Genomic DNA, 20,798 nt, shown 5'->3' on the forward strand with positions numbered 1-20,798 from the left:
ATCATCCAGTTGGGTAGATATATCAAATGCTGCTCACCAAGGGTTAAAAGAGGAACTGAGCAGAGGCCAAGCAGAGTGTCATGCACCAGGCCACCTGCTCTCCATGAATGACTGGGTCACTGGCCTGAGGGAAGGAGATGTCATGCGCCCACCCAGTTGGGAGAGGAAATGAATTACACTACTCAAACCTAAATGCCAGTTGCCCTGGGGACGTTTTAGGCCTGCTTTCTTGGAAAAAGAAACCCACTGTAGCCTCTCACACTCTCACTGGGGTCATCCCAAGAAATTGAATTATTCTTAATAAACTCCCTATATAAGCTCTAGTACCTTAGCTGGGTTGTCTGCACATAGTATTCCCCGCTGGGTAATTGGATGTGATTACAGGCTAATGGAAGCAGAGATTAGCTCTCTTACCTCCTCTCAGAAACAGCTGCCCTTCCCCCACTACAATGCCCTACCTGTTAACAAACCCATCAACCCAGGTTTTTGTGGTCCACACAAATTGGCCTTCTTTCTGTTCCTCACACAAATCGTTCCATCTTCCAGGCCTAGAAGGCTCTTCTTCCTCCCTCCCCCCTCAGGAAATGCTTCTCTTCCTTGGAGATGCAGCTCAAGTACCATGATTTCCCAATCACTCCCTTCTACTAGTACCCTCCCTGTCTCATATTTACCTACTTTTTATTTATTTTTATTCATATGCACTTATGCAATATAGGAATATATTGTTGCTGTTTGTCCTTTGTTCTCAAAGCGGGCTAATGACTTCAGAAGGTTGTTGTCTCGACTTGCTCGTGAATTATATATATATATATAGAGAGAGAGAGAGAGAGAGAGGGAGAGAGAGAAAGAGAGAGAGAGCGCAATTATATAGATATTTTATATATATACACACATATTATATATGTATACACACATACATATGTGTGTATGTACATGTGTGTGTATATTGCTATTTCCCTGATAGATTATAACCTTCCCTTTCCTGGGGCCAGGGGCTTTGTCACTTTTGCCTCTTTATCCCCAATACCTACGAAAGAACCTGGCATATAGTAGGGATTTACAAAATATTTGATTGGTTGATTATGGGTTAAGAGGAAGAGGAAGGACAAATACAGATCTCTAAGATTCAGGGATGTGCTGGAGCCAGTTTATACCAGTTTGCTGTTTGTTAAATTATCAATCTGAGCATTTACGCCTTAGAAATCAACAAACAGGGGGCAGCTAGGTGGCACAGTGGATAAAGCACTGGCCCTGGATTCAGGAGGACCTGAGTTCAAATCTGGCCTCAGACATTTAACACTTCCTAGCTTTGTGACTCTGGGCAAGTCACTTAACCCCAATTGCCTCGCTTAAAAAAAAAAAGAAAGAAAGAAAGAAATCAACAAACACTAATTGATTGATTGCTTCATTGATTGTCTAGACTCAAGAAAGTAATGGAGAAAATGTTAACAATCAGGTTAAACCTAAAAGTGTGGGGGCAGCTAGGTGGCACAGTGGATAGAGCACTGGCCCTGAAGTCAGGAGTACCTGAGTTCAAATCCGGCCTCAGACCTTAACACTTATTAGCTGTGTGACCCTGGGCAAGTCACTTAACCCCAATTGCCTCACTAAAAAAAAAAAAAAAAAAAAACTTAAAAGTGTGTCCATTGTATTGTGGGGTGGGGTGAGGTGGAGTTGGATGTTAAACATTTTCCAGCATAGCCCTGCTCAGATCCTACACGATGTCTAATGGAGGCAACAAGGTGGTGCTGGGTTCATTAAGTGTGTGAGCAGCATCTGAACTCTGTAGGTGCCACCAAGCCCAGTTTAGTTGGAGGCCAAGAATAGACTGTGTGACTATTGCCTGGAGGGAAACTATTGCAACTCACTAAGATAGACTTGTAAGGCAAGGAAAGTTTGCAACATGCTTATATGGAAGGAGCATCCACACCAGTGGATCCACAGTTCCTTTTAGATCCAAAGTATTCTAGAAGTTACCCATATAACTTGACCATTAGTGCCCTCTTGTGTTCATATGCTAAACCTACAGGTCTGAGATGTGTCAGGAAGATCTCAACAAAATCTTTATTTTTTACAAAAAGTTTTTTTTTTAAACTTCCTGGAAGAAAAAGCAATATTACTTAAATGGGGAGGCAATATTACTTAAATGGGGGGAGCAATATTACTTAAATGGGGGGGGGGAGAAACAATACTACTTAAATGGGGGGCAATATTACTTAAATGGGGGAGCAATATTACTTAAGTGGGGGGAGCAATATTACTTAAATGGGGGGGCAATATTACTTAAATGGGGGGAGCAATATTACTTAAATGGGAAAAAATGAATTTCTCTATGCACACTTTAATGAAAATAAATCATGTGATACAACCATAATGAAAGAGGCTCAGGGGCCAGCTCCTTCCAGAAAATTTCCCTGACCTCCTCATAGCATTTTGCCTCCATCTTTCATTAGCTCCAATCATGTTCTACATCATATCATATTCATGTGTCAGCACACCATGAGGGGAAGCGAAGAGTTGAAGATGACTTTACAGTTGCAAAGCTGACATGAAAAAGGGCAATTCAGAAAAGGGTCTCTCCTCCCTCTTCCCATATATATTCTCGCTCTCGCTCTCCCCTCCCTTCCCCCTCCCTCTCTTGTCTCCCCTTCTTTCCTTCTCTCCTTTCTCTTCCACCCTCTCTTTTCTCTCCCACTCTCCTTTCCTTTCCACTCTCCTCTCTCTGACTCTCTCTCTTCTCCTCTCCTTTCCCTTCCCTCTCACCCTCACCCTATCCTCTTCTTTCTTGTTTCTCCTCTCCTCCTTCTTCTCCCTCCCTCTCCTCCCCTCCCCTTTTATCTCCTTTACCTCCTAACTTCTCTCCTCTCTTCTCTCTCCCTCTCCCTCTCCCATTTTTATCATACAAGGAAATACTTGTTGCAGGAATTTCCCCTGACTTTGCCTCTATATTTTCATGTTTTCTGTAGCTGAGATCAAAACTAAGATATATAGATATATGTACAGACATCTATACATATATCTATATATATCTATATATATATGCACACACACACACACTGGGAGAGTCAGGACTATTGCAGATTCTGTCAAAGCCAAGAGACCAGTGTTATCTTTGGATTATAAAATCACAGGTTAAGAGCCAGAAGGGAAGTTATAGGCTAGAAATTCCAACTCTGTCATTTTGCAGATGAATAAACTGAGGCCCACAGAGGTCAAGTGACTTGTCCATGGCCACACAGGTAATAAAAAGCAGGGCTGGGATTTGAAAACAGACCCTCTGAGTAGCTTGTCTACTGTTTTAAATCTAATATTCTTTCTCCTTTGTCATGCTGTCTTGACATCAGTGAAAGGGATTTGAACAAAAGCAGGTCCCCTCTGCCTGTCTCATTCTCCTGAAAATTCCATCCACTCGACTCACAAGGACAGAAGGCTTTTACTTCTCTGGCCTCATGGGTGGGCCACATCGGGCCACCTAGAGAGTGTCAAATGCACCTGACCAAAAAAAAAAAAAATGCACAAAAGCTATGTGATCTCATCTTAGGGAGGGGGCAAAAGGGGATCAGGGAGGCTTAGGTCAGAAACCTCTGGATGCAGAGACAGTAGCTATCACACATTTGCAGTGGCCACAGCATGCCTGGGTGCTTTGAGAGAGAAGTTGTCCTGAACCCAAAGGGAACAGTCATTCAAAGCTTCCTTGGGAAAATAAAGAGAGTCAACATTTGTCCTCCCTGTACTACACGAGCCACCACTCGAACTACTGTTGTCTATTCTCATCAACCACCCAATAATCCTTGCTGTTCTTAATAATGATGCCCTACAAGACCTTGGAGTGCTTTCTGAATCATCCAAGGCAGGCTCAATCAAGTTCCACATTTTACTGTGAACACAGTGTACTCCTTCTGCCTCAGTGACATGGCTCCCGTCTCTTTCCCTGTCTGAAATGCCCTTTCTGAATCCCCTCCTCACCTCTGAGTCACAATTCGAGATCCCCCTCCTTCACAAAGCTTTCCCTGCCCACTCCCATCCCACACTGACATCTTTCCTCCTTGGTCTGATCTTTTACAACAGTAAACTTTGCCATTTCTTTGGCACTTAATCAGAGATAGCCTTATGACCTCTCAAATTAGTGTCTTCTGTTATTCTTTAATCTTTCACAAAGACATGTCTTGTCTCCCCAGATAAAGGAAGACACTGCAACTTAGATTTTCTTACATCACCAACAAAGCTTAGCTCAGTGTCCTGAACATAGTGAAAAATTCTAAATATAATCAATGCATTAGGGATCATTTTTAAATGCTGCTATGTATCAAATGCTATGGTACATACTAGGGAAACAGAAGAGTGACAGTTTCCCCTTGAGTAATTTACATGGGGGGGGGATGCATACATATCATAGATATTGTATATAAATTGTGGTTGTTTGTCCTTAGCTTTCCAAGAAAACCAATGACAGCACGATGGCTTGACTTTTGTGTGAACTGGATTTAAGTGATGCAGATTTGTGCAAAGTCAGCAGCTTCACTCTCTCTTCCAGAATCATCGAAGTCGTCAGATATAAGAGGCTCAGTGGGTAGAGCATCAGCCCTGGAGTCAGGAGGACCTGAGTTCAAATCTGGCCTCAGACTCTTGACACTTACTAGCTGTGTGACCCTGGGCAAGTCACTTAACCCCAATTGCCTCACCAAAAAAAAAAAAAAAGAAAGAAAGAAAGAAAGATGATAGATAGATAGATAGATAGATAGATAGATAGATAGATAGATAGATAGATAGATAGATAGATAGATAGATAGATAAATACAAGGGGGTAGCTAGGTGGCACAGTGGATAAAGCACCAGTCCTAGATTCAGGAGGACCTGAGTTCAAATACAGCTTCAGACACTTGACATGTACTAGCTGTGTGACCTTGGGCAAGTCACTTAACCCTCATTGCCCCCCCCAAAAAAATTTTTTTAATTAAAAAAATGCAAGGTAGTTTAGGGGAGGAGGAAACTAGTAAGCATTAGAAAGGCAGGTAAGGAAAGTTTTCAGGTAAAAGGTAATTCTGGAGTTCAGTCTTGAAGAAATAAGGGATTCTACAAGGTGGGGGCAAGGAGAGAGAGCATTCCAGGCATAAGTGTGAGTCAAGGAAATGGCACGGGGCCAGGGGTCAGAATGTTGTATACTAGGAACAACCAGAGAAAAGGTCAATCAGCCTGGACTGTCACACTTAGGAAAGGAAAACACTGTATATAACAAGAATTGAAAGGTAGTTTAGGACCAGGGTTTTCAAAATAAAGCAAGGAATTTTATATTTTTATTAATTTAAAAACATTTTAAATATCTTATTCTAGAGGTAATAGGGAGGTGCTGGAGTTTAATGAGTAGGGGAGTAACATTGTCAGATCTGAACTTCTGTAACAATCACTTCAGCAGCGGTGGGGAGAGGGAATTGGAATGGGGAGAGGCCTGACGCCAGGAGACTAATTAAGAGTTCATTGCAATAGTTCTGAGTTGAGAAGTAATGAAGACCTAAACTAAGGTGGTGGTTATGGGAGTAGTAACATGGGTGTGAGAGGGATTATGGATGTCCAAATGACAAGATTTGGCAATGGATTGGGTATGTGGGGTGTGAAACAAACAATGTTTCCAAGGCTTGGCCATGTTTACTGGGCAACTACCCTAACATGAGTTAGGTTATTTTAATTCTTTTCCTTAAGTAGTCCTGAGATGATCCTCTCGACTTGATTGGTTCAGTTGGCTCTCGACTTGATTGGTGGGTTCCTCTCAGAACCTCTGTTTTGAGGGCCCCAGTAGCCATCCTTCGTTCTCTGGACTTCTGTCTTACCCTCCCTTAGACTGTAACCTCCTTGAGGGCAGGGACTATCTTTTCTTCTTTGTTGTGTCTGTATCCCCCAAGCATAGTGCTAGGAAGTCCTAGCTTCTTGACGGACTTCCTGAATGCCTGAGGATTCAAGGTCACAAAGAGGTCTCACTCCCTCTAGGAATTATCTGACTGTACACCAGCAGCAAAATCAACACCAGGAAGCTGAATCAGTACAGTATTCCTATTGAATATCTTTGATGAATGTCTTTCTCCTGCTATGCTAAGTAAACCTCCTTTTGTCACTTGGTAGATGACCCCCTAGTGTCTCATTTTGTTCCATTGTTGAACCTAAACTACCAGGGACACCAGCCTAAATTAGGCCCAGCCCACAAAATGGGGTGTGAGAAAGTGAGTTATCAAGGATAATGTCAAGGTTGTAGAATGAGGAGATTGGCAGGATGGTGATGCCCTCAGCAGAAATAATGACTCACATGTGGTTAATGAATATATTTGACTAACCACAATTCATTTTTTTTTTAGTGAGACAATTGGGGTTAAGTGACTTGCCCAGGGTCACACAGCTAGTAAGTATTAAGTGTCTGAAGCCGGATTTGAACTCAGGTACTCCTGACTCTGGGGCCGGTGCTCTATCCACTGTGCCACCTAGCTGCCCCAACAATTCACTTTCAATTGTGCCATAGATCAATGTTGACTGGGTTATAAGAAAAACAAAAAACAAAACTCCAATATCCTAATCTTCTGATGAAAGGACCATCTGTATTTATTTTGTTGTGTGAATACCAGGTAAAATTCAATTTAAAAAAATAACACAAAGTAGCCAGACACACTTCAGGCATGTTGGCTTTAAGGAAAACAGCAGAGGTGGAAAATGTAAGTAGGGGCAAAAACGAGGGCCAGAGCAGTCAATTACAGTGAGTTCATACTTGGAAAAGTCTGGACTTGAACCCAGTCTTTGTGACTTCCTTTCCATTGGGTCATGCTCTTCCTTCCTAGTCCTAAATTCCTCAGGACTAGGGAGGTGATGCCCCCTGCTTACTCTGCCCTGGTGAGACCACACAGAAAAGATTGTGTTCAGTTCTGGGTAACACGTTTCAGAAGAAGGCAAACAGGCTGGGTAAAGGTCTCAGTTATGAAGGGCTATGAAAAGAACTGAGGCTGATTAGCCTGGAGAAGAGCTTCCTTCCTGGGCTCTTCATAACCCTAGATCCCGGCCGTCTCTTTCCCTGTAAAACAAAGGGATTGGACTCTAAGGTCCCCACTCCAGTTCTAGATCTACGATCCAATCTGAAGAGACGTCATGTGGAAAAGTGATCAGAACTCTTCTGTTTGGCACCAGAAGAGGAGCAACGGGCGGGAATTATACAGGGGCCGATTTAAAATTAATATGAGAAGACACTTCCCAAGGATGAGAGTGGTCCAAAGGTAGAATGGGAGGCCCCAGGACCTGGGAACTTACTTAGCCCCTCTTTGGGGTTTTCAGGAAAAGATTGCACAGCCACCTGGCTGTGTTATAGAAAGCATTCTTCTTCAGGTCTGGGTTGGATTAGGTGTCCACTGGATGTCCCTTTCCTCCGTAAGATTCTGTGAAGATATCCCCTCTAACTTAATCACTGAAGACAGAGGGATCAGAAACTCACCCACTTATCCACTGACTGCTGGCATATTGAAGCTCTATAGATAGTCAGAGTCTTATTACTAACCAAATGAAACCAGTCTGGAAGCAATATCACAGGAAAGGCAGGAAACCTTTCAGCTCTGAAAAAATACCCAGAGTCACGTCAAGATGCTAAGCCAGTCTGGGCAAAGACCCTTCCCTTGGCACATCTTCTAAACCTGTTACATTTAACCTCAGAGTTAGGTGGAACTGAAGCTAATGCCAAAGGGGACATCATGCATTAGATGGGGACAAAGAAAACCAAGGTGTTTGGCAGCACCTACAATGTAAGGCCTTGTCTGCTTTTTTTCTTAATTATATTTATCTCGGGTCCCTAATACCTTCATGGTGGCTATGAATGGTATATGATGGGATGAGTATCGGCAGAAAAGAAACAAGGGAGGCCAAGTGGGGACTGAATATCCTGTTTAGGAGGGGAGCAAAAATAATGATTTTGGAGTTGAGAGGGCTGGTAGTGTGTGTGTGTGTGTGTGTGTGTGTGTGTGTGTGTGTGTGTGTGTGTGGCTGCAATACTACAATGCCTCAACATGTCATACGAAAAATAAAACTCAGATGAATTAGGGCCTAAATCATTATCCAGCAGAAGGACTACTCATGTTTAATAAATCATCCCAGTTGAAAAAAAAAAAGAAGTAGAGCAAGAAAATTGTGCAGATGCTTCTGGGAATGGCTGAGGCATATTTATTTCTAAGACATTAAATAACCCTTGAGGTGCTTAGGAAAAACAAGGGATGGATGAGTCAAGGGAGAAAGACTTAGCTACTTTGGTGGGCCCTTGATTTACAGGACTAAAGGAAAGAATTAGGGAGTTTCTTTACACACACGCATGCACACACATCACTTTTTTTTCCTTTTCTTTTCTTTTTTGGTGGGGCAATAAGGGTTAAGTGACTTACCCAGGGTCACACAGCTAGTCAGTGTCAAGTGTCTGAGACCAGATTTGAACTCAGGTCCTCCTGAATCCAGAGCCTGAATCCACTGCACCACCTAGCTGCCCCCCTCCCTGCCCCCCCCCCACATCACTTTCTATGTCAGGATGTGTTCCCTCTTCTAAAGAAAAATCTATGAGCAACCATCCAGAAGCACCACCTTCCCACCCTCCAGAGCATACACATACAGCCCAGGGATGAAGCAAGCCATCGGCAGACCCGAGTTCTAATCCCAGCTCCATCCCTAATTAGCTGTAGGATCTTGTGCAAACCAATATACTTCTTGGGGACTCATTTTCCTCCTGTTAGACAAGCAGGAAGTGAAGGGGAAAGGGGAAGGGATCAGGCATTTATAAAGCACTTATTGCATGCCTGAAACCATGCTAATCCCTTTAGAAATATTTCATTTGATCCCCATAACAACCTTGCAGGGTAGGTGCTATTATTATTTCTATTTTACACTTGAGAAAACTGAGGTAAACAGGGTTAAGTGATTTGCCCAGGGTCACACAGGCGCTGAGTGTGTGAGGTCAAATTTGAACTCAAGTCTTCCTGACTACAGGATCAGTGAACTACCTAACTGATGATGAGGATGTTTGTTTCACAAGGGTGCTGTGAGGTTAAAATGATGACATTAAGATTCGTCAAAAATCTTTGAAGCTTGTCCACAATCAAGATGTCATCGTGTACTGCTCCTGAGATGGCTCAGGTCTCTAGAGGTTACCACATTCAGGAGTTGACAGATTCAGTTCAGAAGTCATGAGCCAGCCAGACATAGGCCATTAGTATTCCTACCATCCTACCCCCTCACTCTCACCTCCACCACTTCTGCCCATTTCTCAAAGAGGACAGAGACATCTACAAAGTGAATAATCTACCTGGCCACATAACTTGAGTATTTTCTCTCCTGTAGCCTCAGTTTCCTTATCTATAAAACAGGAGGGAAGAGTTAGGAAGAGAGTCTGGATTGTATAATTTCCAAGGTCCCTTTAAATTAAAAATTTCTGAGATTCTTTGTAGTAACTTTCCAATGGGAAGAAAATGGTGAATAAAGAAAAGTAGCCAAGAAGATGAAAGAATCAAATTCATCTCTCAACTGAATGTAGCCCATTAAGGAGGCAGGGAAGGGCCAGTACCAATTGTGAACAATAACTCCCTTGAGAAAGCACATTTCCTAGGGAGGTAAACAGGGGACCTGGGAACTGAAAGTGGGGAAAAACAGGAAGTCCCACTTTAATAGCGAGAAGGAAACTTCTCTGTTGTTTTGGGACTGCGATCTTCCTACTGACACAGAAGTATTCCTTTAGGGGCAGGCAGAACTTATTGGAAAGGAGAATGGAGGCAACCAGGACCCAAGAGCCTTCAGGATCCTTTTGTCCTTGGTCCTTTGTATGCTGCCTCTGGGTCAGTGAGGCACGCACACACGTGTGCCACATATTCTCTGGGGCAAGAAAAGGAAGAAGGAAGCTGGACAGCTGAGGCTTAATTTGGGATGGCCATTGCAAGAAGACAAAAGGGCTGAGAGGACTGGAATAGTTCCTAGAAGGACCCAGAATGCTACCCTGACTCAAAATGCAAGACAAAAATGACTTCCACTGGTGGAATAAGATGTGAAATTTGACAATTAGAGAATCATTTCTTTGCATTTTTAAAGGTCCTGGGATCTAGGCTGCTCCATTTAAATTGCAAATATTATTGGGTGGACTCAAAAATTAAATCTTTATCTGGTAACACATTAGTGCAAGAGTTCTTAATAATAGTCATAAGAATAATGATTAGAATGTTAGCTAGCACTTGAAGATTTACAAGAGCAAGTAGGTGATACAGTGGATAGAAGGATTGGGCCTTAAGTTAGAACAACTCATCTCCCTTGAGTTCGAATCTAGTCTCAGACACTTACTAGCTGTGTGACCCTGGGCAAATCCCTTACCCCTGTTTGCCTCAGTTTCCTCATCTATAAAAATGAGCTAGAAAAGGAAATGGAAAACCACTCCACTATCTCTGTCAAGAAAACCCCAAATGGGGTCAGGAAGAGTCAGACACAATTGAAACAACTGAGTAACAACAAAAAGGTTTACAAAACACTTTACAAATATTCTCTCATTTGGGGCAGCTAGGTGGCACAGTGGATAAAGCAGTGGCCCTGGATTCAGGAGGACCTGAATTCAGACACTTGACACTTACTAGCTGTGTAACCCTGGGCAAGTCACTTAACCCTTATTGCCCCACAAAGAAAAACAAAGACAAAAACAAAACAGAACAAAACAAATATTCTCTCATTTAATCCTCACAACAACCCTTGGAGGGAGGTGCTATTACTGTTCCCATTTTATAGATGAGGAAAACTGAGGCAGACAAAGATGAAGTGATTCACTCAGGGCCACACAACTAGTAAGTATCTTCGGCTACATCTGAACTCAGGTCTTCCTGACCCTAGGCCCAACACTCTATTCACCTACCGCCTTCTTAACCCTTTTTGTCATGCCCCACCCCCTTAGTACTCTGGTAAAATCTACGGACACATTCTCAGGATAATGTTTTTAAATGCATAAAAAAAGAATTTAAAAGGAAATCAATCATACTAAAAGGCAACTACTAGAATATATATATATTTTTAAAAACCAAGTTGATGAACTCTAAATTAAGAAACCTTGTCTAAGTGAGAATCAAGGCTTTGCAGCAGGGAATACACCCATAGCAGTCTTGGAGGAGAGGGATGGAGGTTGGAGAGATGTCCTGGGATTTAGCAGAGTGACTACTAGGAGGGTACCTGAGATAGCATACTTGATCAGAATATGATTGGAGGACTTGGCTGTTCGCACGGGATAAAGACAGTAACTAAAGAGTGACCGACCAGATTTAGAGAATTTTTCTCCATCTATAAAAGAACCCAGAGAAGCCCAGGCTTCCCCCTGCTTCTAACTGCAGCTCGGAGAAGCTGTGGTTCTCTGTCATCCGGGATGCTGAACAAGGGTGCTCTCCATGGTCAGGGGCTGGGCTCTGAGCACATTAATATTTCAGAAATGACAGCGTCTGCGTTTTAGTCCCTAGCATACATCAACATCTCACTTAAGATATTTATTTTTAAAAATCAGACATCACCTCATTGGTGCCTTATCCTAGCCAAAGCAGTGCTATTTTCCGCCATTCGTTCCGGGAAAGTTTCTTTTTCTTCTTTCTGGTGGCAAGTAGGAGCAAATAGCCCATACAAGATTAATCTTCCCAGAGGTCCGCTGTCCTAAGGGACACTGGCCTCCTTCTTGTTCCTTATAAAAGACTCTCAATTTCCCATCTACTTGCTTTTCCACTGGCTAATTCTCCGACATGGAATATTGTCCTTCCTATTCTCTACCACCCAGCTTCCTTCAAAGTCTTGGTGAAATCTGACCTTCTGGAAGGGGCTTTTCCCCCTCAATGCCAGTGACCTCCCCCATTTTGCCTGGCAGAGATCTTGCATGCATATAACCATTTGCCTGTTGACTCCACCATTACAATGTGAGCTCCCTGAAAGCAGGGACTGTTTTTGCACTTCACTTTATCCCAAGTACTCAGCATAGCACCTGTATGTTGTTCAGTTGTTTCAGTCCTGTCCGACTCTTCCTAATGCCATTTGGGGTTATCTTGGCAAAGACCCCGGAGTGTTTTGCCATTTCCTTCTCCAGTTTATTTTACAGATGAGGAAACTAAGGGAAACAGGGTGAAGTGACTTGCCCAGGGTCACACAGCTACTAAGTGTCTGAGGCCAGATTAGAATTAACAAAGATATGCCTGGCACTCTATCCACTGCACCACCTAGCAGCCCCACTTGGTACATAGTAAGCAGTTATTAAATACTTTTTAATTTGACTTGTCACTTCCCTGCTTAGAAACAGGAAGGGGTTTCCTGTTTTCTTCCCCCATCAAATCCAAACTTCTTTGCCTGAATTTCATGGCCACTTGCAATCTGTTCTTATTCTACCTCTTGAGCTTTGTCTTTGAGTGCTCCTAACATGGGATGTGAAGGACTTATCAACTGGGAAATGGATAGAGAGACATACATATGACAGAATATTCCAATGCCAGAAGTTATAATGAATACGAATAATTCAGAGAAGCATAAGAAGACATGAATTGATGCAGAGTTAAATAAGCAGAACCAGGAAAACAAGATATACAAGAACTGCAACAATGTAAGTGGAAACAGTAGCATAAAAGAATCTGAACATTGTAATTATAATGACCAAGGACTGCTCTGAAGGAAAGATGAGAACATATACTTCTCTCCCTTCTTCAAAAAGGTGGCAGACTATGCGTCTGAAATACTGCATACATAAACTGTCAGTATTGGTCAATGTGTTGGTTAATATTGTTAAACTGCTTTTTCTTTCACTTTCTTTTTTATTCTTTATTACTGTGAATGAGGAGAGTGATATAAAAACAAAGATATTAACATATTTAATAAAGATTTTAAAAGGATCTTAAAGATCACCTACTCCAACCCTTCATTTTAGATCCTTAAAAAGAGGAAATTGAGGGCTAGCAAGGTAAACTGACATATACAAAATCACGCAGGTAACACTGGAAGAGTCAGAATTTGAATGGAGCTCCTCAGATTCTAAAGTCTTGCACTGACCTGCCTCCCATGAACCTTGTGTTTTAATCATACTGGTCTCATTTCTATTCCAATGAACTAACTCATCATGCTCATTCTTAATTCTGATATTTAGTTTCTGTGGTTCCCCTTTCCTGGAATGATACTCTGCCTTCCTTCCAAATCTATCTCCTAACCAACTCAGGTCCCCCTTCCTCTAAGAAATCCTCTTGAGTACACCAACCCATATTATTTTCTCACTTCTCTGAACATCTATAGCACCTCAAATTTGGGCCACACAATTTCCCACTTTGCCCTGTCTTATGTTGTTCTCTGACAGTTAAGTATGTTTGTCTTATCTCTGCAACTGACCATGACTCCCCTTCTAGGCACTGACTCTACCTTATAACCTGTCCCCTATGGCAACTAACATAGTGATTAGTACATAGTAAAGCATTAGCATTGTAAATACCTGAGTAGTTGATTGTTGGACAACTGGTCTGCAAGGACTCTGGCCTCACTGAAGATAAGAATTTTTTCATAATATACATTTGTTCCAACCATTGTTTTCCCTTTCCCCCTCTCCACATTGTTGGCCTGGGTATGAGGTAGAGCAGGCCATCAAGGAGATTCTTGTCATAAAATATCCTTGGTATTCTATAGAAATTAACCTTCTGGAAGTGAGATTTAGATGGAATGCTGGAGATCAGTATTTGGCTGAGAAACAAATACGTAGGACCTCAGGGTCAATTCCTTCTAAAGTTAGTGGATGTAGGAACCAGTGGAAAAATCAGATGGTAAAATGGGTCAGAATGGTACCAACTGACAAATTTAGAGATATAGTGCTCTGATACTTTGACTTAATATGGATATTCTAGTACCTACCTATATTTCGTTGTCATTGCTCCCTGTCTCTGTGACTCTTGTCTGTATGCTCCCATAAATCTTTGACAGGGGACCACCCAACAGCCTGAGATACAGAGCTTCCCCAAGATTTTTTAATGTTGTACGGATAGCAATGGAGGATGGGGTTGTTCAGTGGTCACCCTTTATTCTCACTACATACCTGACCTACCTCCTATCTTGTCATACATCATTCTGACTGACAATATTCTCAAGTTGTCTCTCCTATGCAGTTGTTCAGTGGGAATAGGTCACAGTGTGCTCACGTCCATCATGCACCTCATCACTACCTCTTGAATGACCTCCAATATTCTCTAGGTTTCTCATTTCTCATGATTCAAAGCCACACAGTATCAACAGAATAGTGATATTTGAAAAGATGGACTTTTGTTTCAGGAGGAACGTCTAGTTATTAAAAGCATTACAGCAGACCCCCAAACAATCTGTTTTCTCTCCTCTTCCTTAATGCTGGATATGGTTCAGGCCAGCAAAGTATTGAGAATAAGAGACCCCATTGTGCTTACTGTTTGTTGACTATTTTCAAAAGCATTTTATTTGGTAGAGAAAAACAATGGCCTGAAGGTTCTTCTCCTTGGACACTTAAGTATATCTAATAAATATTTGTTGGATTAAACTGAATTAATTAAACCCTGGATAACCTACCTGTATGCCCTCAACAGGTGATATCACTTCTATTATTGAAAATTCCTACTTGATGAGACTTATCAAGGATGCCTCTAGGTACCATCATGGAACAAAGGAATGAAAGCTATTCCCTAATCTATGTCTGTCATCATCCCCTTGAAAAAGTCAGCTTTAAATTTGCTTCCTCTGGGGAGCCTTCCATGATTAACCCCTCCCCTCTGAACTTTCTACTTTCCTCATAAGACCCTAACCCTTTTGTGTTCAATTTACATGATTCAATTTTGTTGCTGGTTAATGTTGCATAAATATGTGTTTGTCTTGTCCCCCCAGCTAAATCATAGGGCAGGGACCATACCTTAAATCTTTTCAGTATTTCACCCTATAGTGTTTAGAATAGGACTCTTCATACACCGGGTGCTCAATAAATTCTTGCTGATTGATACAATGCAATATAAATTCAATGAACAAAACAAGGCAATGTATCTTAATCTAGTAGCTACTGTGTGCAAAGTATATAGTCTCCTTGCCTCCTTGGCCAAATCTAGAAATCAGCTTTTTTCATGGTAAGACAAAGAGGGAAGGGATTTTGATGAGGAGGAATGGCGTAAGAGCAGAGCAGCTGAAAATGCCTTACCTTTGCACTGTAAACCTTGTCGCAAGAGACCCCAGAGCAAGGATCCACAATGGTCACAGAAAGTAGGGACTTTATAGTTGTGGATACTGAATTTGTGGGGCATGTTGACACTGAAGCGCTGGGAGCCCACCTACAAGGAAGGAAGAACAGAGGGCTTACTCAGGATACTTTCCCTCCCAGTATTTTTTCCTTTTTTTTAGAAAAACACAAGCATCATACATGGAAGATCCTGGTTCACATCTGAAATACTAATGGTAAACAAGTTGGCATGGGGTCTTCTTCCCAAGTTTGAGCCTTTGCTCAGCCTGCTCTGTATTAACCAAGGATATTTTTCTTTGAACCTTCTATTCATTTTTCTTCAAGGCCCAACTCAAGTTCCACCTCCTCCATGAAGCCCTTTCTGAGTGTTCCTTCCTCTGAACTATACCACTTATAATCTGCAAACTCAAAACTTAATTATAGATTATTACTGTTAATACTTCCCTTTTGTTCTTACTCTCCCTACCCCAACTCCAACCCCAAACATACTAGACTGAAATTTCCTTGAAGGCAGGCCCAGTAACTGAGACTTCGTAAATCCCCCAGCACCACGGACAGCACCTTACAAAAAGTAAATACTCTACAGCCTACCTGAAAAGAATAAATGAAAGGCTACGTGGGAAGAGGGAAAGGGCAATGGCCTAGAAGATGGAAGCTCTGAGGTCAAATCTTGGCTCTGTATGACCTTCAGAAAGGTGGTTCATTCCATCAGAGAGCTATAGATTTAGAGATGGAAGAGCCATTGAGTCCCCTCATTTTATAGGAGAGGAAACTGAAGCACAGAGACTCATGGCTAGTGAGTGTCTGAGGCAGGATCTGAACTCCTATGTTCCTGATTCCACGTCCAGTACCCTATCCACTACTAGCTCTCATCTGTCAAACAAAGCCCACAGAATTTCTGAGAATCAAAGAAAATATGAATGAGAAAGAACTCTATATGGTTATGTGTCATAATATATATATATATATAATATATACACACATATATATGTATATATATATATATATATATATATATATATAAACACATTCATATGATGCTTCATGGCTTGAATAGAACTTTATATGAATTATCTTATTTGATTCTTACAACAACCCTAAAGAGCTATAGGTATTATTATCCCCATTTTATAAATGAGAAACCTGAGGCTGAGAGATATTAAATGACTTGCCTATGCTCACAGAGCTAGAAAGTATCTGAGGCCAGATTTGAACTCAGTTTCTCCTAACCCCATGTCCAGGTATTAATCCACTACACCATGTTGCCTTTCTAAGGAAATAAAAGGCCCAATTATTAACAGTTTTCTTTGAGGAGCATTCTGGGTTTTCTTGTTACTTAAACTGAGATGTTCTCTTCCTGCTTCCCATTGAGTAATCTAGATACATGCTGACTTTACCACCTCTACTCCCTCCCACCAAATGGCCTTGAGCAATCATAGAGAGTGGGGTGCTGTCATTGGCCTTTCCAAAATTGGTTGTCTTGTTGTGGGCTTACAAAAGTGACAAGACAGAGAGAGTAACTTCCCCGACTGTCTGCTGTTTTCTCAGTGTGGGCTGATCAAGGAAGTCTTTGCCAGCTGTTCAGTGACTCTGAGACAAAGGAGAAAAGGGAGGGCTACTATGCTTGGGCTGTCTGATAAAGTGTTGAGACTCCCAAAAAAAGCACAGACTCCCACATGCACAGAATCATTCCATGTTACTAATCTACCACAACAGAAACCAGTCAGATCCCTTGATAGCAAACTCCAAGAACCAGATCATCTCTCTTGTTGGAGCAGATGAGATTATATTAAATATCATTTGAGCTGAGTGAGACACTGTTTAGCAAGGGCCTTATCTAAATTTCTCAGCTCTACAAATTTATTCCACTCATGAACAGTTTGCCTGTTTCTCATTTGTATATTTTTGACCCTAAGCTCAGAGGCAGCATGGTAAATAGTGGAACAAATGCAGTCAGCAGAGACATGAGTTCAAACACTGTATATGCATTAACTAGCTGAATGTGGGTAAGTCATTTAGTCTTCCATTACTTTTCTCACCTGGAAAAAAAAGGGGGTAAGAGGTTATGAAAAATGGGGATGTTAATATCTCTCAGAGTAAATGGAATAATGTATATAAAGTCATTTGTAAGCCTTAAAGCACAAGGTAAATCTCCAGTATTACAATGCATTTTTAAATGTATCTAGTGTGTTGTTTACAAATCTAAATATGGGTTCTAATCTGTTCCCCCAGTTTTGGGGGAAACTGGCTAAAATCACTGATAAATTCACCAAGAGTTTAGGCTTTTAAGGATTTATTAAAGCTTGGATCTATTCTACCAAATTCCATTATTTTAACACACTAGACAGTGAAGTAAATTGTATCCTCTTCTGCCCTGTAGGACCATGCCTGTCTAATGCCCTGAAAATTCCCCAGGGAGACACATGGTGTCCCCCATGACACCGGGATGTCATGCACAGGGTGAGAGGCCAAAGGGAGAATAACAAGATGTGAATTACACTCATGTATGCAGGGGAGCCAGCTCCAACATTCTCTTCTATCCCCTTGACTACAAACCCCCTGAGGTCAGGCTTCAAGGTACAGAGAAGCAATGTTTTCATTTCAATCAATCAACAAGGATTTATTAAATGCCTACTAATTTCCAAGTACCATTAGGTTCTTGAGATACAAATGCAAAGATTGAAACAATCCCTCCTCAAGTGGGAGTTGACATTCGAAAAAGGAGATAACTATATTTATGAATATATATGGAATAAATATAAAGTGATTAAATACAAAGTCATTCAAAGCGAAATTGTTTGGGAGAAAGAATACTAGAAGTTGTATATTTGTGTATGTGTTTGAGGTGAAGGAGAGGGTTGAGGAAGGCTTCATGCAGAAAATGGTGCCTGAATTCTGTAATAAAGAAGGAAAAGGGGGGCAGCTAGGTGGCACAATGGATAAAGCACTGGCCCTAGATTCAGGAGGACCTGAGTTCAAATCCAGCCTCAGACACTTGACACTTACTAGCTGTGTGACCCTGGGCAAGTCACTTAACCCTCATTGCCCCGCAAAAAGAAAAAAAAGAAAAGAAAGAAAAAGAAAAGAAGGAAAAGGGTTCTATGTGGCAGCAATGAAGAGAGAAAGCATTTCAAGTAGACAGAACAGCCAGTGCAAAGTCACAGCGATGGAAGAAGGGGTCCTATGTCTGAGGAGCATTGAGAAGGCCAGTCTGGCTGTCTAAGGAGTGTGGGGGGGGAGTCAATTCCAGTAAGCCTGGGAAGATATTCTCATCCCACAGGAAAGAGGAGGAGAGAAGGTGGGACTAGAAAACAGATGCAGAGGGAGACATGCATCCTGTTACAAATAGACAAAGAGGAAGAGAAACTCAGGGAGACATGCAGAGAGAGAGAGATGGAGAGAAAGTGAACAAAGCCAAGAGAGGAAGGGAAGTGTTGAAATCACAGAAAAATAGCAATAAGTTGTAGGGGGGAGGTGGGGAGAGGAAGGCAAAAGAAAGGAAGAAAATCTGAGCATTGTTTGGTTACTGCACTTGAAGGTGCAGTGGTAAGTGTGAGCTCTTTCTTGACACATTTATAGTCATTTTCAAGGGGAGAGAGATAATGGGAGCCAATCTGAAAGAACACTTTTACAAAGGAGAGAAGCAAAAGAGGCTGATTCTTGCATCTCCATCTTTATTAGAATGTAAGTTCCTTGAGGCCAAGGACTGTCTTCACTCTTGTATTTTTATATCTAGAGCTTAGCACATAAGTACCTAATAAAAGCTTTTTCATTCATTTGTTTGTTCATTCTTTCTTTCATTCATTTGTTCATTCATTGAGTTAGAAGGGACCTTAGAGATCATCTACTCCAAATATCTCATTTTATAGATTAGCAACCTGAATCTCAGAAAGAGGGAAGTGAAGTGACTTGTCCAAAGACATATAGTTTGGGGCAGTCAGGAGTAGAAACCAGGACTTTTGAACTTCCAGTTTTTGCTTAATTAAGATTCTTGTTTATCTAAGAATCTTGAAGGCTTCTGCTTTCTAAGGCAGGGAAAAAAAAAATTTATCTGTCAATGGACACATGCTGATTTTATATATGCAATGTCTCTGACTCCACTTATGACAAGTCCAAGCTGCCTAAAGAACTGGGACTCAGTAATTTGACTCTTCTACAGTTTTATTTTCAAACCTCTACTGGATCCTTATGAGTTTTTCTAGCTCTTGCCCCCAGTGAAGTAATTCAGTACCTTATTATTTAGTTGTTTTCAGTCATGCCTGACTGTTCGTGACCCAATTTGGGGTTTTCTTGGCAAAGATACTAAAGTGGTTTGCCATTTTCTTCTCCAGCTCATTTTACAGATGAAGAAACTGAGGCAAACAGGGTAAAGTTGCTTGTGCAGGGTCACACAGCTAGTAATTATCTGAGGCCAGATTTGAACTCAGGAAGATGAGACCTCCTGACTCCAAACCTGGCACTTCATCCACTGTAGCATCTAGCAGCCCCACATTTCAGTGCTTTAGAAACTCAGATATACACATAATTTCTATAATTTCTTCCACCTCTTCCTACTGTCTGCTTGTGAAAATGACAAGACAGAGAGAGTGTGTGTGAAGACCGGTGGTTACAGCTTAGGGCTAGCAGCCAGGACACCCAAATGATAGCCTGAAGTCCTGGCACTGCTTCCCAAAGGAGGATCTTTAGAAAAGTCACTTCCTATCTTTGGGGTAGTCTACCTACCACTTAGCAAAACACTGAAATTCCCAAACCTTAGTATATAGCTTAATCAAAGGTTAAAGCACAGGACCCAAGTTAAAAACCAGCCTCAGACACTTCCTAGTTGTGTGACCCTTGGCAAGTCACTTAACCCATGTATACCTCAGTTTCTTCATCTGTAAACTAGAGATAATAATGGCACCTATAGGATTATTGTGAGAATAAAATAAGAAAATATTTGTAAAGTGCTACATAAATGCTAGCTATTATTAATGATACTATTGTTATTTCTCTTTAATAAACCATGAGTAGTCCATTTTTAACCTTTTTCTAGACAAAAGATCTAATTTCAATAAAAATGTATTTGCTTGTTTGCGAAAGAAGCTTACCAAAAAATTATGCACATGATACAACCTGGTAATCTTGGAAGTATTTCGTTATGGGGAATTCTTTCTTTCTTTTTAATTCTTTGTAGTCAGAATCTGACATTACCGCTAATTCCCCACCTCTTAATTACACCATCCAGACAGAGCTGGTATAGGGTACACTGGGACAATGTGGGGAAATGCTTGGAGAGGTAAGATAGATGTTCCTTAACCCAAGTCTCCCACCAAGAAGCACTGCCCTGCTCCTAAAAGAAGAGATTTTGCATCTGAACTGTATTATGCTATCATGAACCCTGGCCAAGGCCACCAAAAAGTAGTTTAGAGAATCAGATTTTTCAGAATTATAGAATCAAAGAGTATCAGAGTTGGAAGACAACATTAGTCATTGCATCTGATCCAGCATCTGAACAGAGGGTCCTCTACAATCTCCCCACAAGCATTATCTTGTTTGAATTTGAAAACTCTTAGCAATAGGGCACTCCCTACCTCTTAAA

At 41.4% G+C, this 20,798-nt stretch overlaps 1 protein-coding gene across 1 annotated transcript in view; it reads right to left on the reverse strand.

Moving 5' to 3' along the window:
• PRKCE (protein kinase C epsilon) overlaps positions 1–20,798 on the reverse strand; it is a 667,851-nt gene that overhangs the window by 249,539 nt on the left and 397,514 nt on the right. The window contains 1 exon segment of the mRNA XM_043984305.1: positions 15,182–15,311. Coding sequence (XP_043840240.1) covers positions 15,182–15,311 — 130 coding nt within the window.

The sequence above is a fragment of the Dromiciops gliroides genome, chromosome 2, assembly GCF_019393635.1.
Source record: "Dromiciops gliroides isolate mDroGli1 chromosome 2, mDroGli1.pri, whole genome shotgun sequence".
NCBI classification, from domain to species: Eukaryota; Metazoa; Chordata; class Mammalia; order Microbiotheria; family Microbiotheriidae; genus Dromiciops; species Dromiciops gliroides.